General features: G+C 39.1%; 1 protein-coding gene across 1 annotated transcript; it reads left to right on the top strand.

The window, feature by feature from the left end:
• Nucleotides 1–7,808: 7,808 nt before the first annotated feature.
• Nucleotides 7,809–14,228, top strand: LOC107780448 (protein AE7). The gene is made up of 6 exons (XM_075245270.1): nt 7,809–8,021; nt 8,503–8,656; nt 10,058–10,162; nt 10,254–10,353; nt 13,361–13,406; nt 13,897–14,228. Exons 2-6 carry the CDS (start codon nt 8,532–8,534, stop codon nt 13,995–13,997), a joined length of 477 nt encoding a protein of 158 aa, XP_075101371.1. The 5' UTR covers nt 7,809–8,021; nt 8,503–8,531; the 3' UTR covers nt 13,998–14,228.
• Nucleotides 14,229–14,320: the final 92 nt, after the last annotated feature.

Below are 14,320 nucleotides of genomic sequence, written 5' to 3'. Positions count from 1 at the left end.
TGATTATGACAACAATGCCGATGATTCCGAAGATGACACACCCTTCCCTCTTGAGGATGGTGACGAGGAGGAAAAGAATGAAGGACCTGATTTGACGAGGGAGTATGCTCCACCCCCCGTTAGACCAAGAGTGTACGAGTCCCAAGTGTCGTTTCATTCAAGGAAGATTCCCTACCTTGATAACTTGCCAAGTATGCCAGATGTGGATGCTCTCACAAGGGATTTTGATGAAATTCGGACAGCAATATAGGATGATTCTAGACCAACGGTGCTGGCAAAGGGCATGCTTTTTCCTGATAAAGTGCGCCTAAGCAGGGCGGCGAAAATGTACAGCGTAAAAGAGTGTCGTGAGATGACGGTATGGGAGTCAAGTCCTGATGTATACAAGGTTGTTTGTCGCAGATGGTTTACGGGTTGTCATTGGATGCTGCGTGTGAGCAAGAAGAACACGGGTCTGTGGAAAGTGGGTAAATATATTCCCACTCACAGATGTGAAATGGACACATTCAATGGGAATCACTACAACTTGGATATTGACTTGATTTCTCTTGTCCTTATTCCACACCTTGAAGCGTCCATAAGGAATAAAATCAAAGAGTGCATTACATCAGTCCAACAGGAATATGGTCATACTATTACCAAAAGAAAGGCATTTCTCGGGCGCAAACGTGCGTTTGAAATTGTTTATGGTAACTGGGATAAGTCATTTACAGCTCTACCCAAGTACATGGCCGCACTGCAACACTTTAACCCCGGGACGGTTGTTGAATGGAAGCTTGAGCGTAGTCCGGGAAAATCAGAATATATATTCAATTACGTGTTCTGGGCATTTAAACCAGCAATTGATGGTTTTCCGCATTGTCGTCCGGTAATATCCATAGACGGCACTCATGTCTATGGAAAGTATAATATCAAGCTGTTGATAGCCGTTGCAGTAGATGCTAATGGACAAATATTTCCTCTAGCGTTTGCTATTTGTGCCAATGAAATCCAAGAGACGTGGACGCTGTTTTTGAACCATTTGAAAGAGCACGTTGTCAAACAGTATTCCGGCATTTGTCTAATATCTAATCGGCATGGTGGTATCTTAAGTTCTGTAGAGAACTTGCCTGCATGGCAAGAACCTTATGCCTACCACCGTTACTATGTGAGGCACTTTAAGGTCAATTTCCAGAAGGCACATCCCAACAAGGATCTGCATGATTTGATGTGGATGGCAGCAACAGACCACCAAGAGCATAAATTTCGGAGGCACATGGAATCTATCAGGAAGGAAGACGAGAGAGCCTATCATTGGTTGATGCAACATGAGCTTCAGAAGTGGACTTTGCATGCGGATGGTGGAAGAAGATGGGGAATTCTGACTACAAACGTGTCAGAGTCTTTCAACGGGTTATTGAAGTTGGTAACAGGATTGCTTGTCACTGCCATGGTGTGGATGTCGTTCAAGCAGATGGCAGAGAGGTTTGTTGAAAGGACTGCAGCTGCAACGTCATTGATGGAAAGGGGTGTTGAATTTATGCCACTGCCGATGAAGAGATTTGAGAAATGCAGCCGGCGAGCACATTGGCATTCATTTTTGCAGTATGATCACGACAGAAATATTTTTGAAGTTCGCACCGCTATCCGTCAAAATCGGGGGAATAATGTACATACCATAAATGAATCTAGAAGGTTATGCTCTTGTGGAAAATGCTCCATCTACCACATGCCGTGCTCACATGCCATCAGGTGCTTTCAACATACAGGTTTAGGGCCTAACCAACTACGTTGATAAACAATATAGCGTTGATGCTTACTTAAACACCTATAGTGGGCAGTTTCAGCCAGTGGGTGCTGAGCATTATTGGCCGCCAGAACCATTTAAAATGGTGTGTAACAAGGACTATTTGCGTCGAATACAGGTGCAGAAGAGAACGCGTATACGGAACCAAATGGATGTTAGCGATACCGTTTATGCGCGCAAATGTGGTATATGCTCGCAAACAGGACACGACCGTCGAAAATGTCCTTCGGCTGGTTTGGGTGGCAGTGGTAATCAAGCTCGTGGTGGGTGTTCTTCTAATGTTCCCAACTATCAATGAGTTTATGTTGTAATAAGTAGATGTTTTGTTTATGTTGCAAGATGTATCAAATAAAATTATGTTTCCATTGTTGTTAAATCTTATTGATATTTAACATTTTTCAGTTGAGTAAATTAATGAATTTCTCCCTCCCGTTCATGTAATCAAAAATAGTATTGGATTAAAGGACTACAAAACGGAAAAATATGTGAATATATTTGATAAATATAGTTCAAAAATAGTTGAGTTAAAGGTAGATTTCTGATAAATATGTGAATACACATAGCGTGATTAAATACTACGTTATATGAATATATATATATAGTGCGGTTAAATACTACGTTATGTGAATATATATATCTATATAGCGCGGTTAAATACTACGTTATGTGAATATATATATCGCGGTTAAATACTACGTTATGTATATTGTCTTGTCGAACTGAAAAACTGCCCGTCTGAGAAAACGTTGTTTTGTATCCGTAATCATCTTTAACACGCAAAGCATAGCGCGGTTAAATACTACGTTATGTTAATATATATAGCGCGGTTAAATACTACGTTATGTGAATATATATATATCGCGGTTAAATACTACGTTATGTGTATTGTCTTGTCGAACTAAAAAGCTGCCCGTCTGAGAAAAAGCTATTTTGTATTCGTAATCATCTTTAACACGCAAAGCATAGCACAGTTAAATACTACGTTATGTGAATATATATAGCGCGGTTAAATACTACGTTATGTGTGTTGCCTTGCCTATAAATAAGAGGCGCATTCTAGTTATTTTTTGCGCTTAACAATAACCAATAGCAAAACTTTCCATAAAAGCAAGGTTTTTTTTAACGCTTTAACAAATGTCTGAATGCCTTTATGTACCAAGGTGCCAGTGCGGCAAAAATTGTTTGATGAATGACTGTTGGGATGATGGTGAAGTTGGACGCCGCTACTGGATGTGTGTGGACAAGTTTTATAGGGTTCCCGACGAACCTTTTTGCAATTTTGAGGTATGGATTGATGAACCCTGTAAGCAGGAATGCTACAAACGATCTTTGCAGTATCTTCATGATTTGACCTTAAAACAGTGTGAATATGAAAAAGAATATAAACGAGAAATTGCGGAGTTGAAGGAGAAACTGAAAGAGGCAGAATTAGAAAAAAATAAGATGGAAGAGAAATTTAAATGGTTGGAGCAGAGAATAATGGGCGGCAGTGACTAAACAATGACATGTATGTGTTGAGTGTACTACTTTATCTTTATGTTTCTCGTGTCATGTATTTTTATTAGTTGTACTGAATTTAAATTATGTTAAGTTGTTATGTTTTGTGTTTGTGTTGTAGTATTAAAATAAAGAAGGAACGGGGAAATAAAAACATAATGCGCATATTATGTAAACATAAAAAATTGTTGTTATTATTTACATAAAATAATATTTACATAAAATACAAAAAAAAAATCAATGTGTCCCACAGCCTGTGTGCTTCAATGCAGCTGCTGGCCAGAGGCGCATTCCATCCCGCCCGGCTATGCTAACAGGATTATCCTCATCACGGCGCCTCTTTATAGCAGGATGCGCTGCAGCATGATCATCAGTGGTGCTGGCAGGATCGGTAGAAGGGGTCGTCGGTCCAGTAGAAACCTACAGAAGAATAAGTCAGCTCAGTATAGGAAAGTATATATTAAGTCACAACAATTTAAATTGTCTTACCATGGTCTCGTCGGGCTCCTGAATATAATCTTCCATCGCAGCCATGTCAGCATCGCACAAATGGGCCTCCGTGACGGGCGGGGATGAAGCCTTAATAAGAAAATTAATAAAGTTATGGAAAATAAATGAGAAAAGAAAAAACAAATTTAAATTTAATAGTAATAAAAACATACCAGTGATGATGAGCCATAACTCAGCCGGCGCCCACTATCCAAATCTCGGGTCGGTCGATCCTCAGCAGCGGTCGATGACCCTGGGAAGTATGCTTCCCAATCCTCTCTGGTAAGATCCGTGCCCATGATCAATAACAGACCTGACGGGGTCACCTGCGAAGTCCCTGGAGTGAGCTGCATCCCAGGGCTGTATGACGGCATACTGGTGGGATACTCGTCCGGCTCATGTAGGTCACCCAGCAGATCAGCACCAACATCATCAATAAGGGCGTCAACGCCCCCTTGTTGGGGACCACCTCCTCGCCGCCCACCATGACCCCATGCGGCAGCCTTGCCTCGTGGGGCACCCCTACCTCGAGGGGCACCCCTGCCTCGTGGGGCACTCCTCCCTCGTGCGACACCCCTACCTCGCTGGTACTTCTCTGGCACCACATAAGCAGGGTCGTGTCCCAAGCGCTGATCCTCTCGAGCTCGCTGCAGTGTCCGGGCAGCCACCTCTGCAACCTGCCGACCGTAATCGTGCAAAGCGGCCGCTCGTTCGCCGGCATACTGCTGCATCTGCAGTCCCATCTGGTAGACTATATGTAGGCCAATAGCCTGCACAATGTATAAAATATAAACTACAGAACACTAAGTTACAATTATATAATTAATAATAACAGAAAACATGCCAGGGCCTCGTGCCGCCCGGCGTATGGAACGTACCGACCGCCAGCTTGATGAATGGGATTCCCGACAAAAAGTCGGGTAATGCGGCGGTGCCAGGGCATATAGAGCTGAATAGTCTCCGTCTGGATCTGTGAAGGGGGCGGAATTAGGTCAGCTCGGCCATCCCAAGTATGGACCTGCGCCTCTAGCCATGCTACATATGCGTCGTCCGCCCCTGGAACGAACGATCCCGTTGATAATGTATGGCCTCCCATGTAGGCCCCTCGGTATATACTGCGGACGGCCAAACTGGCGAAGTACCCACTCCGTGGCATGATGCTCCACAATATCAAGGCATATGAGCGAGACGGAAGTGCTCCAAATCAGTCGGCCGGCCGAGCAATAATCGGGCAGGCCACCTATCAAGTCGTCGTTGTATGGCGTCCAGATGAACTATCAAATAACACAACAGAAAACGTGAGTATGCGCAACACATGTGAAGCTATACCAAGTAAGTTTAGGTACACATTTACCTGTGCGCCCTCCAGCATATCCAACACATCCCTGCAAAGGGGGAGATTATGTCGAACCCCGTAATCACGTACATATCCACGTCGGAGAACCCACCTCCTAGCTAGAGGGAGAAACGGAGGTGGTACATCCGGAGGTAATGGTGGTAGAGGTGGCTGCAACTGCAGGAACCACTCCCAGGCCCAAACCTAACATACAAAGTTGACGTAAAGTTTAAGAAAATTTTTGACTAGATAGAATTGGAAGGAATGAACAGAGTATTCGAATATGTTGTCACCTGTAGAAGCGGCAAAAATCCACATACGTCATGCTGGGTGCCCATGCTCGCCCGGCACATATGCCTGTACAAGTAGGCGAGAACAGCAATACCCCAGCTGTACTAGGGTAAATCATCTAGCAGCTGAAGATGATGAAGAAATCGCAAGCTGACTAGGTTCCCCCGAGTGTTCGGGAACAAGACCCCCCCAAACAGAAGGAGCAACAACAACCTCGTATACTGGTGAATATGCAGATCATCTGTCTCCCCGGTGATGTTGGAGTGCAATATCTCCAAATGCTGTCGAATAGCTGTCAAACTCATGCGACTGGCCCCTGAGTGTGCAGTCTCATCCTGTGGCCTGAAACCAGTGAGCTTCTGCAGCATGTCCAAATACTGCCCATGCGTCATCTCTCTCATAGCCTGAGGCAGTGCAATGGGCAGTCCATCAACAGGCATCCCATATAAAACCTCCACGTCCTGCAGCGTGATGGTGGCCTCGCCAATGGGCGGGTGGAAAGTGTGCGTCTCCGGTCGCCACCGCTCTATCAGGGCTGTGATCAAAGACCAGTCGAGCTGCAGCCGCCCGATCTCCAAAATTTTGTAGAAGCCCATATCTCGCAGGCGCTGGACTACACGGGGATGGAGATCTCTGTCCTTCATAAAATCCCACATGTCGTCCACTCTCCTGGCGCGGAGAGTCTGGACCAGTAACTCTCCCTCACATACGTAGGCGGACCTATAATCGCCCTGTAACACTAATAGCTCATCGGAGACAGGTCCGGGATGCATAGGCGGCACGTCCATGTCGTCTACTGTAAATTAAACAACATTAATTGTATGTTTGATCTGTAAATTAAATAATTATTTTTTATAATTATATAATATTTAATTGGACAGAGTATGTATCTATGGGTTCCAGACTCGATATTTGAGGCCCAGTAGCACCAAGCTATCTTGAATTCTTGTGTGTGTCAATTTTAATATTTTCATAATTTTGTATGTTTGTTTTGTAAATTAAATAATTAATTTTTATCATATTTAATTGGACAAAGTATATACCTATGGGTTCCAGGCTAGATATTTGAGGCCCAGTAATACCAAGCTATCCTGAATTCTTGTGTGTGTCAATTTAAATATTTTCATAATTTTGTATGTTTGTTTTGTAAATTAAATAATTAATTTTTATCATATTTAATTGGACAGAGTATATACCTATGGGTTCCAGGCTCGATATTTGAGGCCTAGTAGCACCAAGCTATCCTGAATTCTTGTGTGTGTCAATTTAAATATTTTCATAATTTTGTATGTTTGTTTTGTAAATTAAATAATTAATTTTTATCTTATTTAATTGGACAGAGTTTGTGTTTGATCTATCAGTATAAAAGATACTTAAACTACAGGGATTCTACGCTAAAAGGCTCTACATTTTACTACGCTAAAAGGGCACTAGTCTTTAAGCAAATAAATAATCTAAACTAGATAAAAATAACAAATATATTTTAATCACAAAACAAACACAAAACACTAATATCTTAGTCCGGATAAAAATAACATACTAGTTTAATCGCAAAAAAAAAATACAAAACAACATAGAAACACATTCAAAACAACTAATATGTATCTTTTTGTGTGACGGATGGGGTCCACTACAATTTTTTTAGAAGGAAATTTGGGGGGGGGGGGGGAGGGGAGTCGGTTAAAAATTTTGAATTTGGGGAGGGGGCGTCTGGTTCGAGTGTGGGGAAGAAGGAGGGGGACCGTTTATTTATCTATGTATAGCGCGTTATATAACTGCGCTATACATATATAGCGCGGTTATATACCGCGCTATGCATAGCTATCTTATCATCCCTGTATAGCGCGGTTTACTTTAACGGCCAAAACTCCGTTAAAGTATAGCGTTCTTTAAAAGAGCGCTATATATAAAAATGTCACTCTTTTTTTTAAACACACATTTTCGTCACACTTGTCCAAAAAAATCACAAATGGGTTCTGGACTCGATTATGAAGTGCATAGGTGTAATTGCAAAATTTCTTAAAATACGAAAAAACATAAACACCTAAAAAGGACTACTTGAGAAAATCATCTAAATTTAAAATATTCAAAAATACGTTCCTATAAAGTATGAGGGCCTAATTTTCATAAAAGAAAAATAAATTACGGTTTATGTAATTTTGAGAATCCAAAAAATTCCACTAGACACAAAAAATGGGTCAATTTTTTTAGAAACTATACATCAAGAATTTGCATCATTCACTGGTGACAAAAATAGCAGAAACTTCAAAATTACTTTTCCAAGTATGAGTTTTATTAAATCTAACAATTATAATTTATTAAATATTTTTTCAAAATAAAAAATACTCACTTTTGACAAACCCAATTTAATATCAAAACTGAATAGTTTAGACCATCCCAAACATAAGACACTATTTTTGTCATTTTCTTGCTAAAACAATTTGCCAGCTACCTCGTCTTCCCAGAAAAGAAAAGATATTTACGACCCGTATAAGTCCTAAGATTTAGGAGTTGTTCTTCCCCGCCAACGATCTCTTTTTCCCACCGTCTCTTCGTAGTTCATTCTCTTTTTTTCCCCCTTAACCAGATACAGTTATTTTTTCCAGATTGGAAACTGAACTTGTGAGTTAAATCTATTAAAGCATATGCCTTTATTGTTTCCTTATTGAATTTGTTATTTTTAACTGGACCCCTTGCACTTATTTTGAATCTTTCTGGGAAAAATTCTCACGACCCTTAAATAAGATTGGTGTTTTTTATGTTTTTCACTATCAGTATATGGATTTCTTTTCTGCACATGCCTCTGTTATCAAAGAAAGTCACGAGGGTTCTGTAAAACTATTATTTTGTTCGTTTTTTTTTTATTTGGAAACTGTGGTACTTTTAATTCCTTAATTGCTTCAGCTTGAGGTGTGTGTGTGGGAGAGGGGTAAGTTTAGGTATTGATTTTTTGTTTGATGAGGTGGCCAAGAGAGGCTTAAAATATGCAATTTTTATAAGCTAATGACTAAGAAAGACAATTTGTAGTTTGTTAAATTTATTACTTCTTGTTTGCAAAGCTCAAAAATTCCCGTGTTGATCTTTACATTTATCATTACTGTAGGGTGAATTTTATCAAAGTTGGACCTGAAAATGGTTTCTGAATTGATTAATGCCAACCCTATTGTGTATGAGAAGAAGGAGCGTCGAGATAGGAGTGCTCCAAGTGTTGCGGATGAATATACAGCTGAACCTATCGACCAGCTAGAGATTTTTGATATCCTTGTGCTAATGATGGCTGAAATCGTATTTTGTTATGCTAGACTTGAAATTAATCTTTCCACGATAAGGGAATTTCGATGAGGCTAAAATTCATCCACTTCAGAATCTATGAGTGCTTTATGTTCAATCCTTCAGATTTCATATGGAGCAGTACATGTGATCCATAGCGAACCTGCATGCTGAGTCTCTGAATAGCACTAACATACTACTCCCTTCGTTCCAGTTTGTTCCAGTTTATGTGAGCCTATTTTCTTTTTGGTCCGTTAATTACCCCTTTCTAAATTTGAAAATAATTTAGTTTAAACTTACAATTCTACGCTTTTATAACCACACAAATACTCTGGACCCCTTTTTGACTTGTTTAGGACCACAAATTCCAAAAGTCTTCGTTTTTTCTTAAACTCCGTGCCCAGTCAAACAGGTTCACATAAATTGGAACGGAGGGAGTATACTGGAAAATACCTAGAGAAATAGCAAACTAGAGTTAATTTTCGTTATAGTTGTTTTTTATGTTTGTTGTTGTGCCATGTAGTTTTATAGGAAAGACAGTAAAAAAACCTTCAGCACCTTGGTGTACGAGGTATGTTTATAGGCTTTCCCTTTTCATTTTAACATCATCTTTTTCTATTTTGGCTAACCCTAGAAGGAATTTGGAGTGAAGTAGGCATATTAAGTATATAGTTACTTTACAAAAAGAGGGGATATGTTGGATGATAGAAGTACGTGTCAGTTACTATGCGCCAGTTTCTGTACAAGCATGGCCTTTCTACCTTTAGTTTGAATTTTCAGGAAACCAAAGAAATTGACTTATGTTTTTCTTGTCTTCTTTGCTTTTCCTTGGGTTTGTTTTGTTGCTATTTTTTTTTTTTGGCGGAAGCACTGATTTCTGGTCCCACCCCTGGCTACCCTTGTGGGTTGTTCGCAATTCACATTAAAGACCCTTTCCAAAGGTTGAGTACCTTGGCTCGGGTAGGTGGTGCTGGGTTCCGTGTCCTTGGCAGGCTCGACCATCGGAGATCCGTTCATTACTAACGTTTTTTCTCGATGTGGACCAAGCTCCGACTTCCTTTTTAGCTTTTCTGCGTAGATTGACTGAACGTAGAAAACCGGGGGGGGGGGGGGCTTCAATTTTTGCACCTTCAACTTTGCTTTACATTTTTTTGGGATTTCAGCAAAATCAAAGTTCACATTGTTTTACTTTTCCTAGCAAATGATGGAATATATTAGGATCATGTGTTACGGAAACTTGTAGGGTTACCTCCGGTTCTGATATGAGGTACTGTTCGCCCTGTTTGGTCTTCATTGTGTCATTTTGAAGGGAAAAGCAAGTGTGAAGTTTGATTAGTTGGGGAAACTTTTTAGCTATGAAAAGTCAATTATTCCTTAACATTCTTACACCATATTAGAGATATAAAAGATCCAGAGCATCCCTATTCTCTGGAAGAGCTGAAAGTTATAACAGAAGATGCTGTTGAGGTAAAAGACGAGCGAAGCTATGTAAGGTGAGATAAATAAATCTGTTTCATATGTTCATGTTTTGATTCCTTGTGGCATTTTTCATGTTGTCTAAGAAGAGGAAGTTCTTGGATTCAGGGTCACATTCACGCCTACTGTTGAACACTGCAGCATGGCGACCATTATTGGATTATGCTTGCGTGTGAAACTTATGCGATGTTTGCCTTCCCGTTATAAGGTATGCTTTATCACCCTTCTATTATGATTCAATAGGCTTATGTGTGTTACACATCTTTTCCTTAAAAGCATATTACAGTGGATAGAATGTTATGTTATACTAATTGATATGCTATTATGATATTATAGAAGTCAACAATTAATTACAGCTTACTGGAAGTGAGGTCACATGCAGCTGTATGTATATTTTCTTAGAACTGTTAATGACTTCGACCTGAAAGTAGTTTCCTTGGCACTATTTGGCGTAAATCTTCAGGAATATATCCTACAGTCTCGTGATTTTATTCCAAAATCTTCAGCCATTTGTAAATATGGTTACCTTTTTGTTAAACGTGTTATTACTGGGTGTGGGTAGATTCTGACCAACACGGCAAGTATCGTAATCTAGCCAATTTCAGGCATTAATTTAATTCAACCAAGCCATTACTTCAATTGTGGTATGTTGAGTATTAAATAGCAAGTTTTCCTTGTGTCTAAAATGATGCGCAGTAAAGAAAATAAAGTGACAAGAATTAGGAAAAGGAAAAAGGACACGCACACAAAGATATAAAGAGAGAGAGAGAGAGAGAGAGAGAGAGAGTTTATTGGTAGCTCGGGCATAGAGTGTATGCACATATCCATCTGCCTATGGTTCTTGTTACTCTAGCTTGAACATCCCTCAGCTTGCTTCACCGTAGTTGCCTGGTGACCATAATCAATTTCATTTTCTACAGAAATAGTTCTGAAGCTTGGAACTCTATTGTGCTTGGTTTTTGAAATTACAGCCGATCTTTGTAATTCTGAATTCCTCTATTCCAGCCCCTTCCAAATTCTAATAAATAACAATGACAACACTTCTGGTTTTTCTTCATTGGTGTTATGTCATATATGTTTCCCCTTTAGATGCTTTAATGATATTCGATCTAGTCGCCTGTGGCTCTGGCTTTGCTTCATTTGGGAGGGAGGTGGGACGAGGAAAGGCTGTGGGAAAAAATGTTGGAATGGAAGGTTCGAATGTAGAGTCTAATCTGTGGTCTAAATCATGGCTTTGGGTGTAATTTTGTTATATAGAAGTAACTTGGGAAAATGATAATAGTAAAATAAATCAATGAATTTGTGTCATGTCAACTTGCTTTATTTTGTATATCATATTTTCCAGGAAGAGTGGTAATAGAGGAAGACTTATTCCTTCGTGTAATGTAGTAATCAAGTAGATCGACATCACTTAAAACTTAGAAGTGTTTATTAAAATGATTCCATTTACGCTTTCTCATGGGAAATGTGGTTTTCAAAGTAATTTACCATTTTCTGGCCTTGATTAAAGCAGTCCAACTACTTGTAAGAAGTTTTCTCTAATTATTGTCTCAAAACTTTATTTGCAAGCCGTTAAGTGGTCACAACTTTTTAAGGTAAGTTGATTCACCTTTGGCTACTCTTCTAAATACTGCTCTATGTGTGGGTTTTTAACTCTTAATGTTTTTCTTCTAGTCTTTTTAACTTTCGTATCCTAAAAAATGCTTTAGCCATTCTTATGGGAATTGTCGGATTTCTCTTTATCTTCTATCAGTAGAAAGAACTGACTTTTTCTTTTCCTCTGATTAATCTAGTTTCTTTGATTTGTTTTTTCAGCAGTTCTCCTGAAATAAAAATTGGCATTCTGCTTCCTAAAACTTTCGGTTAATATGACAGCCTAACCTGTAACCCTTTAGCCAATCAAGAACTAGTTAACTAGTATTTAACTCTGAAGTTCTAAGTTTGTTACGGAAGTTGCCATGATTTCCTGCTTCATTTGTTAAAAGCTGTTCTGAGTTTGATCAGCATATTATGAATATTCTTCTCCATTCCATGTATAAAATCTGTGCTTTAATTTTTGGCTGCTTTACACTAATACCAGTTTCTAAACTAAGCATTTCACCAAAATATTTTGAAATATTAAGACAGTAAGACCCTGAATTTGAGCCCCCTCTTTTAGAATTTATAAGCTAAAATCTTCTAATAAGATATGTACTTTCTACTTCAATAGAGTCAACATCAGACTAGACATTCATCGTTAAGGCTAAGTGATCAGCCAATTACATGTTTGTTTTCTGATTAAAGTTCTTTAGTCTGGTTAGAGAATCTTTTGAATCAGGTAAAGTAAGATTTCATTCAATAAACATCCAGGGGATGCAACTTATTACAAAAAGAGTTAGCTCCTGTACATTTACTTGTCTCCTCTCTCAAAATTCAAGTAGCTGACAAAATCCAAAAACAGAAGGGGATTAGTTACAACACAAAAATTACACCAAGCAAAAAAGAGAGACTAAACATCCAGCCTTTAGAACATGTCTGGAGTTGCAATTCCATCAAAACACCTCTGATTTCTTTTCCCTCCATATGCACCAAATAATACACTGTCGGATCATCTGCCATGTATTTCTGGTGGGTTTTCCAGCAAACAAAAGCTTCCTTTGGGCCACTAGACATAACCCAACTAATACCAATAAGATTCCACAACATATACACTGGACAGTGTTAGAACAGATGGTCTAGGCTCACTTTCTCTGATGCATAAAATAGCATCTATTACATAGTATTATACCTCTCCTATTTAGATTATCTTGTGTTAAACATGCTCCCGGGATTGCCAACCAGCAAGGCACGCCACTCGAGTTTTGGTTAAAGACTTGTACATAAAGGTAGGGATAAACGTGATAAAAGTGTGTTTTAGAGAACCCTTTAGTTGTGGAGAACTCTCAATTTTTCCTTACAAGACAAATTATTTATTATTGGAATAAATGAACCTGATGGAGTTAGATGGATATAGGTGATTCATATAAATCTCGACTAGTTTGAGATTGTAGCTTATTTTGTGTAAGTAATGATGAAAAGACTTCTGTTGGAATTCATTTATTTTGTTTGAATATTATGCAAATATCTCATCCTTGAAGTTTTTTTGTTGATTGCTAGCTGTGTCGTTAAATTTTTTATCTATTTACAAGTTCCCGGTCTGTTTGTTTTTTGTTAACATATCCTTGTTATATTGCCAGGTGGATATTAGAATAGCACCTGGGAGTCATGTCACGGAAGCTGCAGGTACCGTCTGTCTGTCAATATCTGTCACAGAACATCCAATCTTTAGCTACCATTTTCCTCTAACCGCCACTACCCACAACAATCTTAAGCTCCAATTCTCTAGTTGTCACTATGCTGGACTTCTTCCATTTGAACGTGCCAGGCCTGCATTTGTCAGGCCCTATTTGCTCCGGCGATGCTCACAAACTGTGCTTATTATATTTGCCCTCTTTAACATACCGCATGGGCATAGAGCTGATTTTGGTTTTTCTTTTATTTCGTATATGGTGTTCGGCCTTTTTGTTAACATAAAGTTATAACATATCCCTGAGTAACTATCAAAAAGTTTATAACATATCCCAGAAGAAAAGAGACGGAAAAGAGAAAACCATACAAGTTTCTTCTTCTTTTTTTTTTTTTAATCATAAAGCATTAGCACTAGAGAGCTTTTTTAGGAGTAGTGTGCAATTGCTATATATTCAGCAACTGATCATTTATTTTCTCTCTGCAGTAAATAAGCAGTTGAATGATAAAGAGCGGGTAGCTGCAGCATTGGAAAACCCTAACCTTGTCGACATGGTTGATGAATGCCTTGCTCCATCTTATGCATGAGAAAGTCTTTGTTCAGTATATGGAGATACAACCTGAAAGTCTTTCCTCATGGCATATTACGTGTACCTCTTTTCATTGGTTTTATTTAATTCATTAGATTAATAAGGTTGTTCTTTAGTTAAACTGTGAAATCACAATGTAGTGGCTGGTATGAGATAGGCTGCTTCTTTATGAAGAGATGTATTGCAATATTTATGTCATCCTACTTGGTATTTTCAGCCTGCAAGTATATATATAGGTCTTGGATTTTCATGAAAATGGTACTTGCAAAGCCTGGATAGAAAAGTAATAAATGGATCCACTGTTGGCGGCTTGGTTTACAT

Source organism: Nicotiana tabacum, chromosome 23, assembly GCF_000715075.1.
Source record: "Nicotiana tabacum cultivar K326 chromosome 23, ASM71507v2, whole genome shotgun sequence".
Lineage (NCBI taxonomy): Eukaryota > Viridiplantae > Streptophyta > Magnoliopsida > Solanales > Solanaceae > Nicotiana > Nicotiana tabacum.
This window is presented reverse-complemented; position numbering and strand designations above follow the sequence as displayed.